This window comes from Emiliania huxleyi (genome assembly GCF_000372725.1).
Source record: "Emiliania huxleyi CCMP1516 chromosome Unknown EMIHUscaffold_120, whole genome shotgun sequence".
In the NCBI taxonomy this organism is placed as follows: domain Eukaryota; phylum Haptophyta; order Isochrysidales; family Noelaerhabdaceae; genus Emiliania; species Emiliania huxleyi.
Window position 1 is genome coordinate 208,393 of NW_005201391.1, and position 14,830 is coordinate 223,222.

Sequence of the window (14,830 nt, forward strand, 5' to 3'; positions counted from 1 at the left end):
AAAAAAGCGCCGCAAAAAAGCGAGGGCATAGCTTTCTCTGAGGCGCATACAAAAAGCACGAAAAACACAGCTGAGTGGATCCGGATATAGGCTCCTTTGACAGATGAAGGAAGGGGGGGGGTGAAGGAAGGTGCGGGAGGGGGGGGAGCTTGCGGGAGAGTGTGGGAGGACTGCGGGAGACTGCGGGAGATTGCGGGAGAGAGTGTGGGAGTCCGCGGGGGAAGCAGACCTGGGCGGCAGCCGCAGCCGCGCCGGCGGCGGTGGCGGAGGCAGCGGCGGCGGCGGCGGGCTTGTCGGTGTGGCGCATGCGGCTGAGGACCGCCTGCAGCGAGGCGGGCGGCCTGACCGTGCCGCCCGCCTCCTCCGCCTCCTCCGCCGCCTCGGCGGCCAGCTCCCTCCGCGCATCGGACGCCTGCGAACGTGTCGCGGACGTGTCGCGGACGTGTCGCGGACGGGTGTCGCGGAGGTGTCATGGACGTGTTGCGGTGTCGCGGAGGTGTCGCGGAGGTGTCGCGGAGGTGTCGCGGAGGTGTCGCGGAGTGTCGCGGAGGTGTCGTGGAGGTGTGCAGAGGCGGCTGGGCCTTGAGAGGGCTTGGCGAGAGGTTGCGGCGGCGATGCCAGAAGCAGAGGAGGGGCGGAGCGGGAGGTGTCTCGGGCGTGCGCGGGAAGTGTCTCGGACGTGCCGCGCGCCGTCAGAAAGAACCAGGCACGCTGGACGAGGCGGAGGGTCGCCTATGGGGGAAGGCTCCCAGAGGGTTCCTGGAAGGTTCCTAGAAGGCGCGCTGGACGAGGCGGAGGGTGTCCTCGTTGCCGAGGGGCCGCGTCCGCACGGGGCGCGTGGGCAGGCCGGTCGAGGCCGAGAAGCCGCGCAGCACCGACGGCTCGCGGAGCAGGTGGTCTGCCGCAGCCGCAGCCTCGCGCTCGAGCAGGTGCAGCACGCTCGCATCCTCGAGCGGCGCTGCCTCGCCAGCCTCGAGGCGGTCGGCGGCGCGGGCGGTCGCCGCCGGGCCGGCGGGCAGCGCTGTGCCCACGCCGGGGAGCGACGCCTCCCCTCCCGCCAAGAGCTCCTCGACGATCGCACCGTCCAGCCGCTGCTGCGAGGCGCGGGCGAGGTTGTCGAGTGGCGCAAAGGGATCGAATCCCTCGCGCGACTGCGGCGGCCGCTCCTGCTGCTGCGCCTCACGCATTTGCTGCTGCCCCTGCTGTGGCCCCTGCTGCTGCTGCTGCAAAATCAGCTGCCTCACCAGCAGCTGCTGCCGCCTCTGCCGCCGCTCGGAGACCCACGCTCCAGGCGCCGCGGCGTCGCGGTCCTGGGTCGTGCGCCGCACGACATGCGGAGGAGGGCGGCGCTGCGTCGGCTCGACGGCCACCCCGAGCACCAGCGCGGCTGCGGAGAGCAGCAGCGGCATCGTGGGAGGCGAAAGGTGCCCTTTCTCACGGCGAGGTGTGGTCGAAGAGCTTCGCATCAAGTGAAAAGAAAAAATTGCGCGAAGAATAGAGAGCGTCGGCGTCTAGCGCGCGCGATAAGGTTTTTGCTCGCCTTCCCTGGGACCCCGTGTTGCATGTCACTGTCATCACTGTGCGATTTCGGGGCCCGGGGTTGTGCGTTTACGTGAAGAATAGAACTTTCAGGACATTCGCAGGTTCGCCGATATGAGTTCGAAATTTTTATGCAATCCTAGCAAGACATGAACACGGTAAGGGAGGGGAGGGAGCAAACAACTCGGAAGTTCACAGCTGAGCTTACCCAGAGAACTCCGTTCTCACCCACAAGCGAGCGCTAGTGAACGCCCAGGGAACCGATATGCCATCCCCAACCGCCCGAGCGCCCGAGGTGGGCGCTCGGAGGCCGGAGGCATGAGAAGGCCGACATGCGCGGGGCGCACGAGCGGCGGAGCGAGAGCGGGCTCGCGTATGGAGTGTGTGTGTGTGTGTGTGTGTGTGTGTGGCACGCGCGCGGATCTCCATGCGTCCGTGCGCGTGTGTGACGAGGGAGCTAGCTCGTCGGCTCGCCAGGCTCCATCCCAGTCCGTCAATGGTGATGGTCGGGCCCGGCGCAGATCGGGTCGTCCTCCATAGGGACGCGTAAGTACGGCGGGCAGCACGCCGTGTCGCAGTTGACCATGCTCCTTTTGACAAGGATGGAGTGCAGATGGCTCGTCGTCTCCGTTTCGGCCACGACCGTGAACAGCTGGTTGATCATAACGAAGAAGAGCCACTCGTCTGTCTCGGCCCGCACGTAGTAGAAGTTCTCCTCGAGCAGATCCGCCTCAGAGCTTGGCATATACTCCTCAGGAGGATGATCCGAGGTCCAGACCAGTCGCCCTTGAGCGCGGAAGAGATCCTTTTCGGATTCCGTGCCTCGGTGACCGCGGGAAAACCGCAGGGTGTACGCGATCAGCTCCCACACCTCCCCGAAATCCTCCTCTTCCATCGTGCTCATGTCCAGGTGCGGGTAGTCCTTGATGTTCTTGCCGCTCTTCAGCTCGAGGCCACCCCACCACGAGGTCGAGTTCCACATTTTTAGCGGGATGAACGATTGGTTGTTCAGAGGCCTGGCAGCCCCAAACACCAAGTGTACCGCCCTCGGAAACATGGAGAGGCCTGCAAAGCTTCTCCACGAAAGGTACTCGTGTCCACGGTCGTCGACGATGGGCTCGTCGTCGTGGCTGCGCACTACGGGCGGCGTGGTGCCGGGGACGACGAGCGGGTTGTGGCCGAGGAAAACGGGAAGGTCGTCCACCGATCCGTCAGCCTTGAACCCATAGTTGATGTCCAAGTGGTGGCCAGAGAAGCGGAAGCCGAACGGGCCTTCGCCTACGAGATCTCCGTATACCGAGGCGAAGTCGAAGAAGTTGTTGCGAGCATGGATGTGCGGCTCTTTGAAAATGTTTCCGAGGCCGTATCGCCCCGTCTCCGTGTCGATGTTTGCCTTGTGCAACAAGCGCGGCTTCTCGTAGCAGCGCCAGAACGTGTAGTTAGGCGGCTCCGCAGCGCGGAGGTCGCCGCATTCGGTACGGTTGGCAGGAATCTTGTAGCCGCGGTCGGTGAGGTTCACAAGCCCCCGCTCAAGCTGTCCGCTCGCGTCCCTGAGCTCGTAGCAGTCACCCGGGCAGGAGTTCGCCCAGTCCTGCAGCTCGCCGAGCAGCAGGTTCGAGTGCATCTGCTTCAGCAGCAGGTTGTGAGCATCGTCCGACATTGCGAGATGGAGGGCAGTGTGGAGCGCTCGGACGGCTTTGGGAGGCATGTCCCCGATGCGACCCATGATGGGCGGGTCGAGGCACTGCTGCACGATGGTGCAGATGTGCCACTGCGGAAGCTGGAGGGAAGCGTTCGCAAAGTAGGTCTTGTTCAGCACATCCGGAACGTTTGCGAGTTCCTTTGTGAAGGTGCGGAGCGCTCCGCGGATGGCGGTCTTGTTGAGCTCGGGCGTCGGTGGCGATGGGCAATCCGGCGGTGGTGGTGATGGTGGCGGCGGCGGCGACGGCAGCGGCGAGGTTTGCGGCGGAGGCGGCGACTGGAACGGGTGGCAGGCGCCACACTCTTCCGGAAACTCCTCCGCAACCTTTTCGCAAGCCTCCACCTCTGTCCGGCCGGTGTTGCTCTTCACCCAGTTCATGCGAGACTCGCACGATGAGAAGCCCTTGTAGTTGGCGGTCAGATCTCGGGCGAGCGTTTCGAGGACGGCGTCGGTGCAGCTGTCCACGCCACACCGAGCAGCCAGGACGTAGGGCAGTGAGACGAGAAGCACGACGCTTGCCATGGCTGTCGGCAGCACGGCGACAGGTGGTGGTGAGACTCACCAAAAGCCGCAGCAATCAAGTTGGGGGGGCCGCAACCGAGCTCCATCGAGGTGCGATCCGCCTTTTCTTTACCGACCCTTTCTCTTTTCCCCCATTCCTCTTCTCCCTTTTTTCTACTTTCGCGCGCGACCGTCGCCGGCAAAACTGTCAGGGAACGCTACTTACTTACGGCTGTCTGTACAGATATGCCAGCACCCCCAGCAGCAGAGCTCTGCTGGGGGGGGGGGGGGCGAGACCCCAGCGGTTGCTTGCCGACGGTGATGCTCATCTTGGTGTCCCCAAAGTTGGCGTACGCGTCCAAGCCGACGTCCGCCAGAGAGCCGTCTGCTGCTTTTGTGCATTGGCGATTGGGGGGGGGGGGGGGCGGGTCGCTCGCCTCGGGGAGTGGTGACGCACCCCAGGGGTGAGGGGACGGATTGAAGATCTCCCTCTTGATCACAGACCACACCAAGATCGTGCAGGGCGGGGACACACATGTCCACTAAATCCATCTCGTCTTGTGAGAGTTTGACCGTTTTTATATTTTATTTATCGGCTATGATTTTGTTACCACCCACGCCCATAGCCATATACGCACGTATCTTAGCTAATGGAGTAAGGTACGCGGCCACTCGCGTCAGCGCTGAGATTACAAACCCAGCGACTCTCACGACGACGCGCCGATGCGGAAGAGCCGCTTCAGCAGGCCTCGCTTGCCGCCGGAGCCGCGCGCGCCCATCCCCTCCAGCGCGCCGCCCGCCACGGAGAGCTCGCGCTCGGTGGGCGGCGCGCCGCTCTCGCGGCGCACCTCCCCGCTGTCGACCTGCTCGTACGTGCGCCCCATCTCGAGCTTGGTCGCGTCCTGCTCCTCGCCCGGAAGGCACTGCTGCAGCAGGTCGTACGCCGCGTCGACCGCCGCCTGGCATGGCACGCCCCCTCGGGTGGGCACGCTACGGCCCCACCTCGAGCCACGGCCTCGCGCCTTTCCGGCTGAGGGAGGGTCCCGCCCGAGTGCAACCTGCGCGGCGTGTCCTGGGCGCGCTTTGGTTCTCCTCTCTCTCCCTCCCTCTCCCCTCCCCCTCTCTGATTTGCCGCCTCGGGCAGCGGCCCCGCCGCGTCAGCCGAAAGCCGCTCCAGCGCGGGCGAGAGCGAGCTTGGCGGCGGGTACCTAGAGGATGCAGGGCAGTCTTGACTCCGCGAGCTCCTTCTTCCGACGGTCGAGTGGCCTGCAGCCGCCCGTGCCCCGCCAGCGTGAATAGCTCGAACGTCTTGCCCGCCGCCGCCGCCTCACCGAGCACGCCGACAAGCGTCTCTGCCAAGTCGACGGCATTGCACCTGCCGTGAACAGCGTCAATCATGTGAGACACAGTTGTGAGAAACAGCGAGAGAGGGCAGAGGTCAGGGGTGCGACGTGCAGTGGGTTTGCAGCGGAGTCTGTCACAGAACGCGGCAGCAAAGCAACTGCCGACGGCGACCGCGCGTCTCTCTCGCGCAGGGATCACAGAGCACACGCCACACCGCGGCGTGTTCCGTGCCTGCAGCTGGTAGCTGGGGCCGCAAGACGGTCGTCGACGACACCGTATGCTGGAGCACGCAGGTGAAATTGAGTGGTTTCCGGCATCTCTCGCGCGCTGCACCGGCCGACGGCGACATCGCCCTGCGAGAGGAAGGGCCGGCCTTGCGGCCAGCCTTCAAACTTGAGGCCGGTCGGCCGCACCACGCAGTAGGGCACGCCGCTCTCGCGCAGCGCCTGCGGCGCGGGGCGCCAGGCTGGTGTGTGTGTGCGTGTGGTGGTGGTGGTGGTGATGGTGGTGGTGGTGGTGGTGTGGTGATGGTGGTAAGGGGGGCTCAGGGGCGCGCGCGGGGCTGGCACGGGCCGCCTGCTCCGCCTCGCACTTCTTGCCGAGGATGCCGCCCGGGTTCAGGCGGATGATGGGGATGTCGGAGCAGCCGATGAGCCGCGCCTACTCGAAGCGTTGGCGGCGTGGAGATTCTTGCTTGGAGTCTGCCGGCGCCGCCACGCACGCAGCTCCTTCTTGGCGTCGTCCCACGCCGGACGCGTCACGCCCGCGGAAGAGAGCATCACAACCGCCGGCGTCTCGCCTGTCGCAGCGATCGCACCTGGCACGAGCTCCTTCATGCCGCGCACGTCGATGAGCTCGCCGGCGTCGGTGAAGCCGGTGGCGCACCAGATCAGCTTGTCCGCGCCAGCACATGCCGTCCGCATCTCCTCCGCACCGGCCGTCGCCAGGTCCAGCTCGCGGCACGCAACCGCCGCCGGAAGCACCGAAGCCGCCTTGTCGCCGTCGCGAACCAGCGCCGTGACGGAGTGCCCGCTCTTTAGCAGGCTATCGACAACCAGCCGGCCGGTCCGGCCGGTTGCGCCGGTAACGGCGACGTTGTACGCCGCCGACGAGCAAAGGAGTGCCAGCATGTAAGAAGACCGGGGCTGTTAGGCGCTTCCGCGGCTTGATGCGAAGTCGCTTGGAAATGCGACTTTTAGCGCACTCGAATAAAAAAGAAACAAAGCAAGCATGATGGGGAGGACGGCACGCCGCCACCACACAGGGATTTCACTGGAAGGAAGGTGTGTTGCTAGCCGTCGCCCACCACCCTATATGGGAATATGGCGTCCGCCTCTTGAGCACTTGAGTGAGCACTTGATAGGGTCGATTCCGCATGGTACGGGACCCCTCGATCGTCTCGCCCTCCCTCACTGGTGTGTTCATTGGGGGGGGGTCATAACAATTCACGGTATAGGATCGAGGTGCACGCGTCGCTGCCGAGCGAGGCAGTGTCGTCCCCCCTCTCCATCATCTTGAGCACTTGAGCACTGGATAGGGTCGGTTCCGCATGGTACGGGACCCCTCGATCGTCTCGCCCACCCTCACTGGTGTGTTCATTGGGGGGGGTCATAACAAACACGGTACAGGATCGAGGTGCACGCTGCCAAAGCAGTGTCGTCCCCCCTCTCCCCGACGGCGATGGCGGTGTGACCGATCGAGCTACAAGAGGAGCTTGTTCAGCAGGATCCGGGATAGTCTGATGCACTACCTCACTGGGCCTGAGACCATCAGCCAGCATCCCGTCACCGTCTCGGGTTTGTGTGGGATCGAACCACTCCGGGATGGGCAAGCCCATCGTTAAACCATCTGGTTAATTGTCAGAATTCCTGTTGTGCAAGAGGGGAGGGGGCTCTGACGGAGTGCGTGGCGGGAGAGGGCAGGGAATGGGCGCGGGGGAGGGGGGGGGGGGGGGGGCTCAGCCGTGCAAAAAGCATCAATTAATAATAGTAAGGAGGACATGTTGCCCGGCCGTTCAAGAAGTCCGTCTCGATTTTCGTTTTTTCCCCACAGACCACTCGGGCAACTTTTATTTTTAGCAATACCAAACAACTCTAACACTCACACGTAATTTGGGGCCTGGAGCCCTGTTCACGCGCGCGCGAGACGTGCAGACAGGGTTGCCAGGTGAGAGCGAATGGCGCGGTTCACGCCTCGCACAACAGAGAGAGAGATGCGCTCTGCATGGTGGGACATAAAAGAGAGCGAGTACTTGGGCGAGTAGGCCGTGCGGTCGACGCTGCCGCGCGCGACTTTGCGCGCGAGGCGGCGCAGCTTGAGAACGGCGGTGGGCGAGAAGCCGCCGCCGAACGTCTCGTGGAGCAGCAGGTTGAAGTTGTTGCGCTTGACAAAGATCGCGTCGTGGTAGAAACCGCGATGCGCCTTGACGTAGCCGTGGCCGGTCTTGTGGTCGAAGGGTTGGCCGGGCTGCCCGCGCGCCTTGCAGCCCATGTTTAGGCGGCGGGCCTTTTCTTCGGTGTTGCCGAAGGCGTAGGAGTGGCCAACGGAGGCGGGCGTGCCGCCACTCGAGGCGTTGCCAACGCCCGGCGAGGAGGTCTTGAGGAGGGGCGTCCAGAGCTTGATTTCATTCACTTCATCGCATCCTCCCGGTCCCGCATGGGGTTCCGCGAGGTCGACCTTGTACCCCTCGTTGTACTGCCGGGTGAGCTCTGGTTTCTCCTTGTCGCCGTGCACGACCGGCGCGTTGGCCGGGGCGCGCATCGCGTCCGCCCAGGCGGCGAGGACGCCGTCGTGGGGCCGCCGGTGGTGGGCCTTGTTGTAAAGGTAGTCGCCGAAGAAATCGACTGGCATGCCCCGCTCGAGCGCGACCCGAAGGGTGGGAAGCGCCGCGGAGAGCCAAAGGCCGAGCTTTCGCTGGAGCTCGTCTTGGAGGGTGTCGGAGGAGAGGGTAGTGGGGGAAATGGCTCAGTGTGCGAATAAATTTTTTCCGCCGCTCTTCTGGGCCGGTATGCACCAAAAGTGTTCGGTAGACCAGCCTCTCGGTACACGCCACGGCCCCGGGCTAGGCCCGATGCGTCCGCTACCACGCTCCAAACATGCGCACCGTCCTGCTGCAGGTCGCCATCAAGGAGCCGTCCTCGTCGTGTACGTCGTGCTGCCGTCGCGTGTACCGAGATGCCTCGCAACCGAGGCCTCGGCCGAACGGGCAAGAAGCATAAGAATTCAGCCAACGACAACATCCACAGGCAGCCCAAGGCGACCACCGAGCCCACGGTCGCCACCGAGGCGCCGGAGCCGCCCGCCGCGCCCGACACCTCGCCGAAAATGGAGGTCGAGCCGGCAGCGCCCGACGCGCAGGCGCTCGCGACAGGTGCGGCTGCTCGGCGACGTCGAGCGTGGTGCCCGACGGCTCAGGAGCCTTCTACCATAAACCACTACCACGGCTGCCACCGTCGGCGCCTTCGCTCGAGCTCTCCGAGGCCGCGTTCTGACCTCGTGCCGCGGCTGTTGTCGCTACAGCAGCGACGAGGGCCGCGGCAAGGGGTGCAGCGGCGACGGGGGGGGGGGAGAGGCGCGGCCAGCTACCGGGTCGTTGCCCCCGCCCACCGCGCCGGGCCCCTGCACCCGGAGGCGGCTTGCGGCAGCCTTCCTGTGTCTCCGTGCGACCCGCTTGGGTAGCCGGCCATGTGTGGCCCCCGCTGCCGGAAAAAATCCGGGGTTTAGCTGGCGTATCTCGGGCCCACTTTAGAGCTAGGGCATGATCTTAGGTGTTCTGGATAGCCCACAAGGGTCTTCTTTGGCATGGTAGCGGTGGTTTTGCGCGAGGCGTTCATTCAAAAATCACCATTTCCCCCACTAGAGAGGGCGGTGGCGTACGTACCGTCGACACGGACATCGAAGGCCTTGCCGGCGAAAGGCGTTGAGGCGGAGACGAAGCGCGCGGCTTCGCGGTTGTTGACGGCGCTGTCTCCGAGGGACGGGTTGTTCTTGACGTGCACATCCCGCGCCTTGACGAGCTCCTGGTGCGCGTACCAGTCCTTGTGATTCTTGATGGCAGCGAGCGCCCGCGGCCGCGGGTACGTGGATTTGCAAGTGCCATTGAGAATCGCGTCGGTAGCTGGAAGGGACTCGGGCTCGGGGAGCGGGACGCTCTTGGGGTAGAACTCAGTCAGGTAGCCGCCGCGGACGGTGTAGTACTTGTTTTTGTCGCGGGCGGCGCGCTTCTCGCACACCTCCTTCCCGTCCGAGAGGGCGGACTCGTAGGTGGCGATAGCTGCGGCGATGGCGGGGTACTTGGACGCACCTCCCTCGTCGTGGGCGAGCGAGTGGCAGCCGAGACGCCACGGTTGTCAGCGTGGGTCAGGTTGGCGCCCGGTGTGCCCGGCGCCGCGTGCTGCAGTGCCTTGGCGATGGCGTCGGTGCACTCGGCCTTCGGCGTGATCTTCTCCTTGTGGGCTTTGTGCTGCGGGTCGTTGTGAGACGAGAGGTGGTTGAAGAACATGCTCGTCCCGTTGCCACCCGAGCCATCCGGAAGTTTGTTGGGGATGAGGCAGCAGATCTGGGCGCAGCATCCGCACTTGGTGAGCCCACTGGAGGCGAGGTCCACGGGCGTGTAGTTGTGCGTCTTGAAGTGCGTGCAGAGCGACTTGGCTGTCTTGAAGTCTCGGGCGCAGATGGAGCAAGAGAAGGTCTGGCGAGGTGGGTTGGTGTTGGAGCTGCTGGCGGCTTGCGCCCCCCCCGCCTGCTCCGCCCCGTTCCCCTCCACGCTCTCTCCTCCGACGTCCTCGTCGGACGATTCCTCGTCGTCATCGTGGCCACTGTAAGGTGGCGGGGGCTTGCTCCCGTCGCGGCGCTTGAGGCGCTGGGAGATGGGCCTCTCATCCATGTCGGCGTCGCCCTCCGAGGTGGACTCACCCGTCGTGGTGTGTTCAACTTTTACGAAAGGCAAAGTTTTACTTGACCACTCGACCACTCGGGCAGCTTTTACGAAAGGCAAAGTTTTACTTGACCACTCGGGCAGATTCGATTGCATTTTACCACTCGGGCAAACTCGATGAAACGGGCGGACGGAAACGCGTTTGCGACGGCTCGCCGGAGAGCATGCATGGAGCGGCCGGTGCGCCGCCGCAGCTCACCGATGGAGCCTGCGTCGCGGCTCAATCCACTGACGTAGCAGCACTGCGACACACTCTCCAAGCCCGGCCTCTGGCGTTGCGATTGCACAGAGAGCGAGCAATAGGCGCCAAAAGCACAGATCTGTGTGCAGTGGATTTCCATGTAGGTCGCGCCCAGCGAGCGGACAACCGCGGGTCTCGGATGCTCTCCCGGACGCGAGCCCATCGCGCGAGTGGCGGACCCGGAGGCGGCCGGCCCAGCTCACCCCCAGAGAGGCCATGGCCAGGGTCAGGCACAAAAGGGGGGTGTTTTTCCGTCCGTCCAATGTTTTTCATCTCACCAGTGAGACGTCGGCGGCGATGGCGGATTGGCGGTGTGACCGATCGAGCTACAAGAGGAGCTTGTTCAGCAGGATCCAGGACAGGTCTGACGCACTACCTCACTGGGCCTGAGATCATCGAGACAGCGCCGCCCCGTACCCATGCGGAATCGGCCCTATCAAGTGCTCAAGTGCTCAAGACAGCGCCCGTCACCGTCTCGGGTTTGTGTGGAGTCGAACCACTCCGGGTCTCTCTCTCTCTCCGGGATGAGCGAGCTCATCGTTCATCTGATTAATTGTCAAAATTCCTGTTGTGCAAGAGGGGAGAGGGCTCGGGCCTCGGCCGCCTCTTCCTATTCTCCCTTCGCAGTCCCTCGCCGATTCTCGCTGCAACCTTCATGCCACCTCGCATTACAAAAAAGAGAGAAAGAACACAGACAAACCAAACGGACCCTGTGTCCCCCTCCCCCATCCCTCGTTTGAGAGAGATTTTTATTAACCAACAAGAAATCACGACTCTCACAGTGATTTGTTTGGTATTGCTAAAAATCGCATCGTGATTTGGGCTCGGCAGCGTTTGGGTTGGTCTGGTTTCTTTCTTTCTTTCTTCAGGGATGGGAGGATTACAATCGTAGGAGGTAGAATTTGGCAAAACAACTCTTTTTCACAGCAGATAGGCTCGACACAGGTGCGGACTGGCGCGTGCTAGCACTCTCGGACCGCTTTCTTCATCTCGCCAGGACCCTGGCTGGAGAGCGCCACCTCGATACCCGGTCGATGCCGCTCTGCCTGCTCTCTGCGTCGGTCGCTGGCACCGCGTCGGTCGCTGGCACCGCCTCGGCGGCCGAGGTCGCCGCCGTCCTCCAGCCGCGGCTCACCTTTGCTCCCGACGGGCTGCGCGCGGCCGAGGCGGCAGCGCAGGCGGAGGCCGCTGGCTCTGGCGTGGCGGCGTGGCAGGCCGTCGCCCGCACCGTGACGGCGCTGCAGCGGCTGGACTGCGGGCACGACGCGGGCGTCGACGGCGTCACCACCGCCAAGGAGGCCGAGCTGCTCAACGCGACCGAGGCGATACTCGACGCGGCGGCCGGCGGCGAGCCGCTCGCGATGTCGGCGCTGGGGCACATGTACCTTCTGGGCGACCCGTGCTCGCCGAAGCGGAACCTGACGTGGGCGACGCACTGGCTCGAGGGCGCGGCCGCCGCCGGCCAGCCCTCCGCCCTCGCGATGCTCGGCTTTCTGAACGAGAGCCGCGCGCTGTCGCGCGTGTACAACTTCAGCTATGCCACGCCGGCCGCGCTGACGGCAAGGTACCCTCCGGCGGGCGGGGGGGCGTACGCGCAGGGGCGCGCCCTGTACGAGGCCGCCCTCACCTCGGGCGGCTCCGTCCTCGCCTCGCTCGCCCTCGGCTCCCAGTACTCGAACGGTTCGGAGACGCTCCCGAGACGCTCCCGAGACGCTCCCGAGACGCTCCCGAGACGCTTCCGAGACGCTTCCGAGACGCTTCCGAGACACTTCCGAGGTGGACGCATCAGCTCCTGACAGCACTCACCGCCCCCGTGCCTCCTCCCCCCCAGGCTTCGCCGGCGTCGCCGCCTCGTGTCCCGCCGCCGCCGCTCACTACGAGGCTGCGGCAGCGGGCGCGATGGCGCAGCTGGACGAGAAGCGGCAGCGGACGGTCGAGCAGGGCTGGCTCGACTCGAGCAGCGAGGCGCGCACGCTCCTCCGCAAGCAGCCGGCCGCTGCTCGCGAGTCTGGCGTCGACCCCGCCTCTGTCGAGTACATGGACTACTGCGCGCACGTGGGGGACGTCGCCGGGCAAGTCGGGATGGCGCACCTCTACCACTCCGGCACGCACGGCGTCCCGCGCGACACGGCGGCGGCGGCGCACTGGTTCGCCGCCGCCGCGGCGAAGGGCGACCCGATGGGCCACGCCAACCTCGGGCTGGTGCGGCTGCGGGCGGGGGACGGCGCGGGCGCGCTGCCGCCGCTGAGGCGCGCCGCCAAGCGGAGCGACCCGTCGGGGTGGGCCGGTCTCGGGTACGCGTACTACTACGGGCTGGGTGTGAGGCAGGACTACGCGCTGGCGGCCAAGGCCCTGTCCGCCGCCGCCCGCCTCGGCCACCTGGACGCCATCTTCAACCTGGGCGTGCTCGCGCTGCGCGGCGAAGGGATGGAGCAGTCGCTGCACAAGGCGGAGCGCTTCTGGCGCGTGGCGGCCGACTTTTCGCACCCGATGGCGCAGTACTACATCGGCAGGATGAAGGCGCGCGGGCTGGGCACGCGGCGCGACTGTGAGACCGCCCTCTTCTTCCTGCAGCACGCCGCCGCCGCCTGGCCCGCCGGCAACGGCTTGCTCGAGACCGGCCTTGCCGCCCACGAGGCGGACCGGCCGCAGCGCGCCCTCGTGCACTACCTGCTCGGAGCGCACGCGGGCCTCGAGCCGGCGCTGCACAACGCGGGCTTCCTGTACGCCGAGGCGATGCCGCGGCGGCAGCCGCAGCTAGCCGCCTCCTACCGCGGCGCGGCCTCCGAGTACTTTCGGCGCGCGGCCGTGCTCGGCTCGGTGGACGCGTCCATCCGGCTCGCCCTCGTGCTCTCCCAGGACCTGACGGCCGAGCACTCTGCGAGCTCGTGGAGGCTCGCCAACGAGCTCTACGCGGAGGCGGCGCGGCACGGCTCGGCCGACGCCACCTGGCACCTCGGCTACAACTACCTCAAGGGGCGTGGCCTTCCGAAGGACTGGGCACGCCCCTCCCCCCTCTGCTCCTCTCCGACATGGCTCGGAGCCTGCCCGGAGCTACCCGGAGCCTTCCTGTAGGGGCGCGCATGGGCGCTGATGCGCGACGGCGGGATGCACTCGCGCTTCGCCGAGCTGCGCGGTGCACGAGCGTGCCCGAGCCTTGCGACCCCTCTCCTCCCTCGCCCTCTCCTCCCTCGCCCTCTCCTCCCTGCTCTGTGGCGGCTCGATGCCAGCAGCCCTCACTCTCTCCCCGCCGACCCGCTGCAGGGCCCGAGAAGCTCCTCTTCTCGCTGCTGCGCGCCGTCTACGAGGCTCGCGTCTTCATCGTATTTGCGGCGCTCGGCTCCTTCGTCCTCGCCACAGGCGGCAAGCGCGCCCCCGGCTTTGGCGCCGGCGCCGCCGCGACCGCTGTCTGGCACGAAGACGACGACGCCGCTGCAGACGACTTTGACGAGTTTGACGACTGACTCGCCACGCTGCCGTCGCTCGTGCGGCGGGGTCCGGCGCTAGACGCAAAAAAAGAAGAGGCATCGTTTGGCCTCGAGCGTTTGGCCGCTGTGTATCGCGCGCACACGTCTGCGTCGAGGACGTCGTGTCGTTTTGACGAGTCTCTGGACTCTGCATGCGTACGTCTGACCATTTTTTTAGAACGGCAACATGCGTAACTCCACTCCCACACGCATTGCGACCACATACACCTACAAGCACGTGCGATCAGCGTGTGCCGTTCGTTACTTCATGCGGTGTCAAGTGCGGTGTCTGAGCCAGTGCTGCCGCTCGGTGTTGGACACGACGGCGCAGCAAAGGAGGCGGTGCGAGTCATGGACGCGACCATCGGCATGTGTGGCTCATGTTTGGGCAGCGGCATCGTCGTTGAAGTATCGAGAAACGCATCGAGTCGGCAGCGTGCCGAGCAAAAGGCGCTTCCGTGCGCCATGTACAGTGTCATTCCAGAGTAAAGTGTCTGCGAGCAGTTTTGGCATGACCGAAGGGCCATTTGCGTCTCAAACCTCGCAGCGGCGGTGGATGAAGGCACGGCGGCGTGGGCGTTCAATCGGCGAGCGATCGGCTTTTCGTTCACCGCCAATTCTTTTATTCGGTGTACCAGGTACCTGTTCTCGAGGTTCTCGAGGTGGATATCCTTTGGCCGCGTTGGGTAGCGAGGATTGGTGTGACGCGATCCACGGAGGCGTGTTTTCTGACGGCCGACCGTCAGTGCACGGAGTTGCCCCTTCTCCGACTGCCCCGCCCGGCTAGTTCACGAGTTTCGCGGGAGTGACCCCAGGTACCTGTGGGCTAACATCTGCACCTTGGATGGCTGCGCTCCCTGTTTCGCAGCCATCCGTGCTAAGGATGGCTGGCACGCCTAGATCTCAGCCATGCACGCCTACCGGATGGCTGAGAACTAGGCATGCCAGCCATCCCTAAAACTCACATGATTTCCCCCCGCGGGCATCCTCTTGAAATGGAAACTTCACTCCTTCTCAACCGGGGGGCTTGTAAGAAAATCCCCCCACAGAGCAACGGGGATAAACACTCCCGGTCCGTCACTCCCTCACTGGGCAGGTGG

At 65.1% G+C, this 14,830-nt stretch overlaps 4 protein-coding genes across 4 annotated transcripts in view; 2 read left to right on the top strand and 2 right to left on the bottom strand.

The window, feature by feature from the left end:
- The window catches only part of EMIHUDRAFT_361874 (hypothetical protein), a 3,867-nt gene extending 2,423 nt beyond the window's left edge, over nt 1-1,444 (bottom strand). Inside the window, exons 1-3 of the mRNA XM_005790302.1 lie at nt 783-1,444; nt 691-711; nt 230-412 (exon numbers count right to left, since the gene is read on the bottom strand). Coding sequence (XP_005790359.1) covers nt 230-412; nt 691-711; nt 783-1,409 — 831 coding nt within the window. The 5' untranslated portion in view covers nt 1,410-1,444. The remainder of the gene's footprint in view (nt 1-229; nt 413-690; nt 712-782) is intronic.
- Nucleotides 1,445-4,449: 3,005 nt separating this feature from the next.
- On the bottom strand, nt 4,450-6,252 carry EMIHUDRAFT_454747 (hypothetical protein; the record flags this gene model as incomplete). The annotated part of the gene is made up of 6 exons (XM_005790303.1): nt 5,815-6,252; nt 5,663-5,746; nt 5,420-5,532; nt 5,301-5,330; nt 4,951-5,117; nt 4,450-4,718 (listed from the first exon to the last, which is right to left on the bottom strand). The coding sequence occupies exons 1-6, from the start codon at nt 6,214-6,216 to the stop codon at nt 4,450-4,452; spliced, it is 1,065 nt and encodes a 354-aa protein (XP_005790360.1). The 5' UTR covers nt 6,217-6,252.
- Nucleotides 6,253-8,201: 1,949 nt separating this feature from the next.
- On the top strand, nt 8,202-8,928 carry EMIHUDRAFT_361878 (hypothetical protein). The gene has a single exon (XM_005790304.1). The coding sequence runs from the start codon at nt 8,261-8,263 to the stop codon at nt 8,762-8,764; it is 504 nt and encodes a 167-aa protein (XP_005790361.1). The 5' UTR covers nt 8,202-8,260; the 3' UTR covers nt 8,765-8,928.
- A 2,369-nt stretch (nt 8,929-11,297) lies between these two features.
- EMIHUDRAFT_466923 (hypothetical protein) lies at nt 11,298-13,916 on the top strand (the record flags this gene model as incomplete). Its single annotated transcript, XM_005790305.1, has 3 exons — nt 11,298-11,943; nt 12,095-13,243; nt 13,528-13,916. 3 exons carry the CDS (start codon nt 11,298-11,300, stop codon nt 13,725-13,727), a joined length of 1,995 nt encoding a protein of 664 aa, XP_005790362.1. The 3' UTR covers nt 13,728-13,916.
- Between the last annotated feature and the right edge of the window lie 914 nt (nt 13,917-14,830).

Coding starts and splice junctions, on each gene's coding strand:
- EMIHUDRAFT_361878 (XM_005790304.1), top strand. CDS start 8,261: ATGCCTCGCAACCGAGGCCTCGGCCGAACGGGCAAGAAGCATAAGAAT.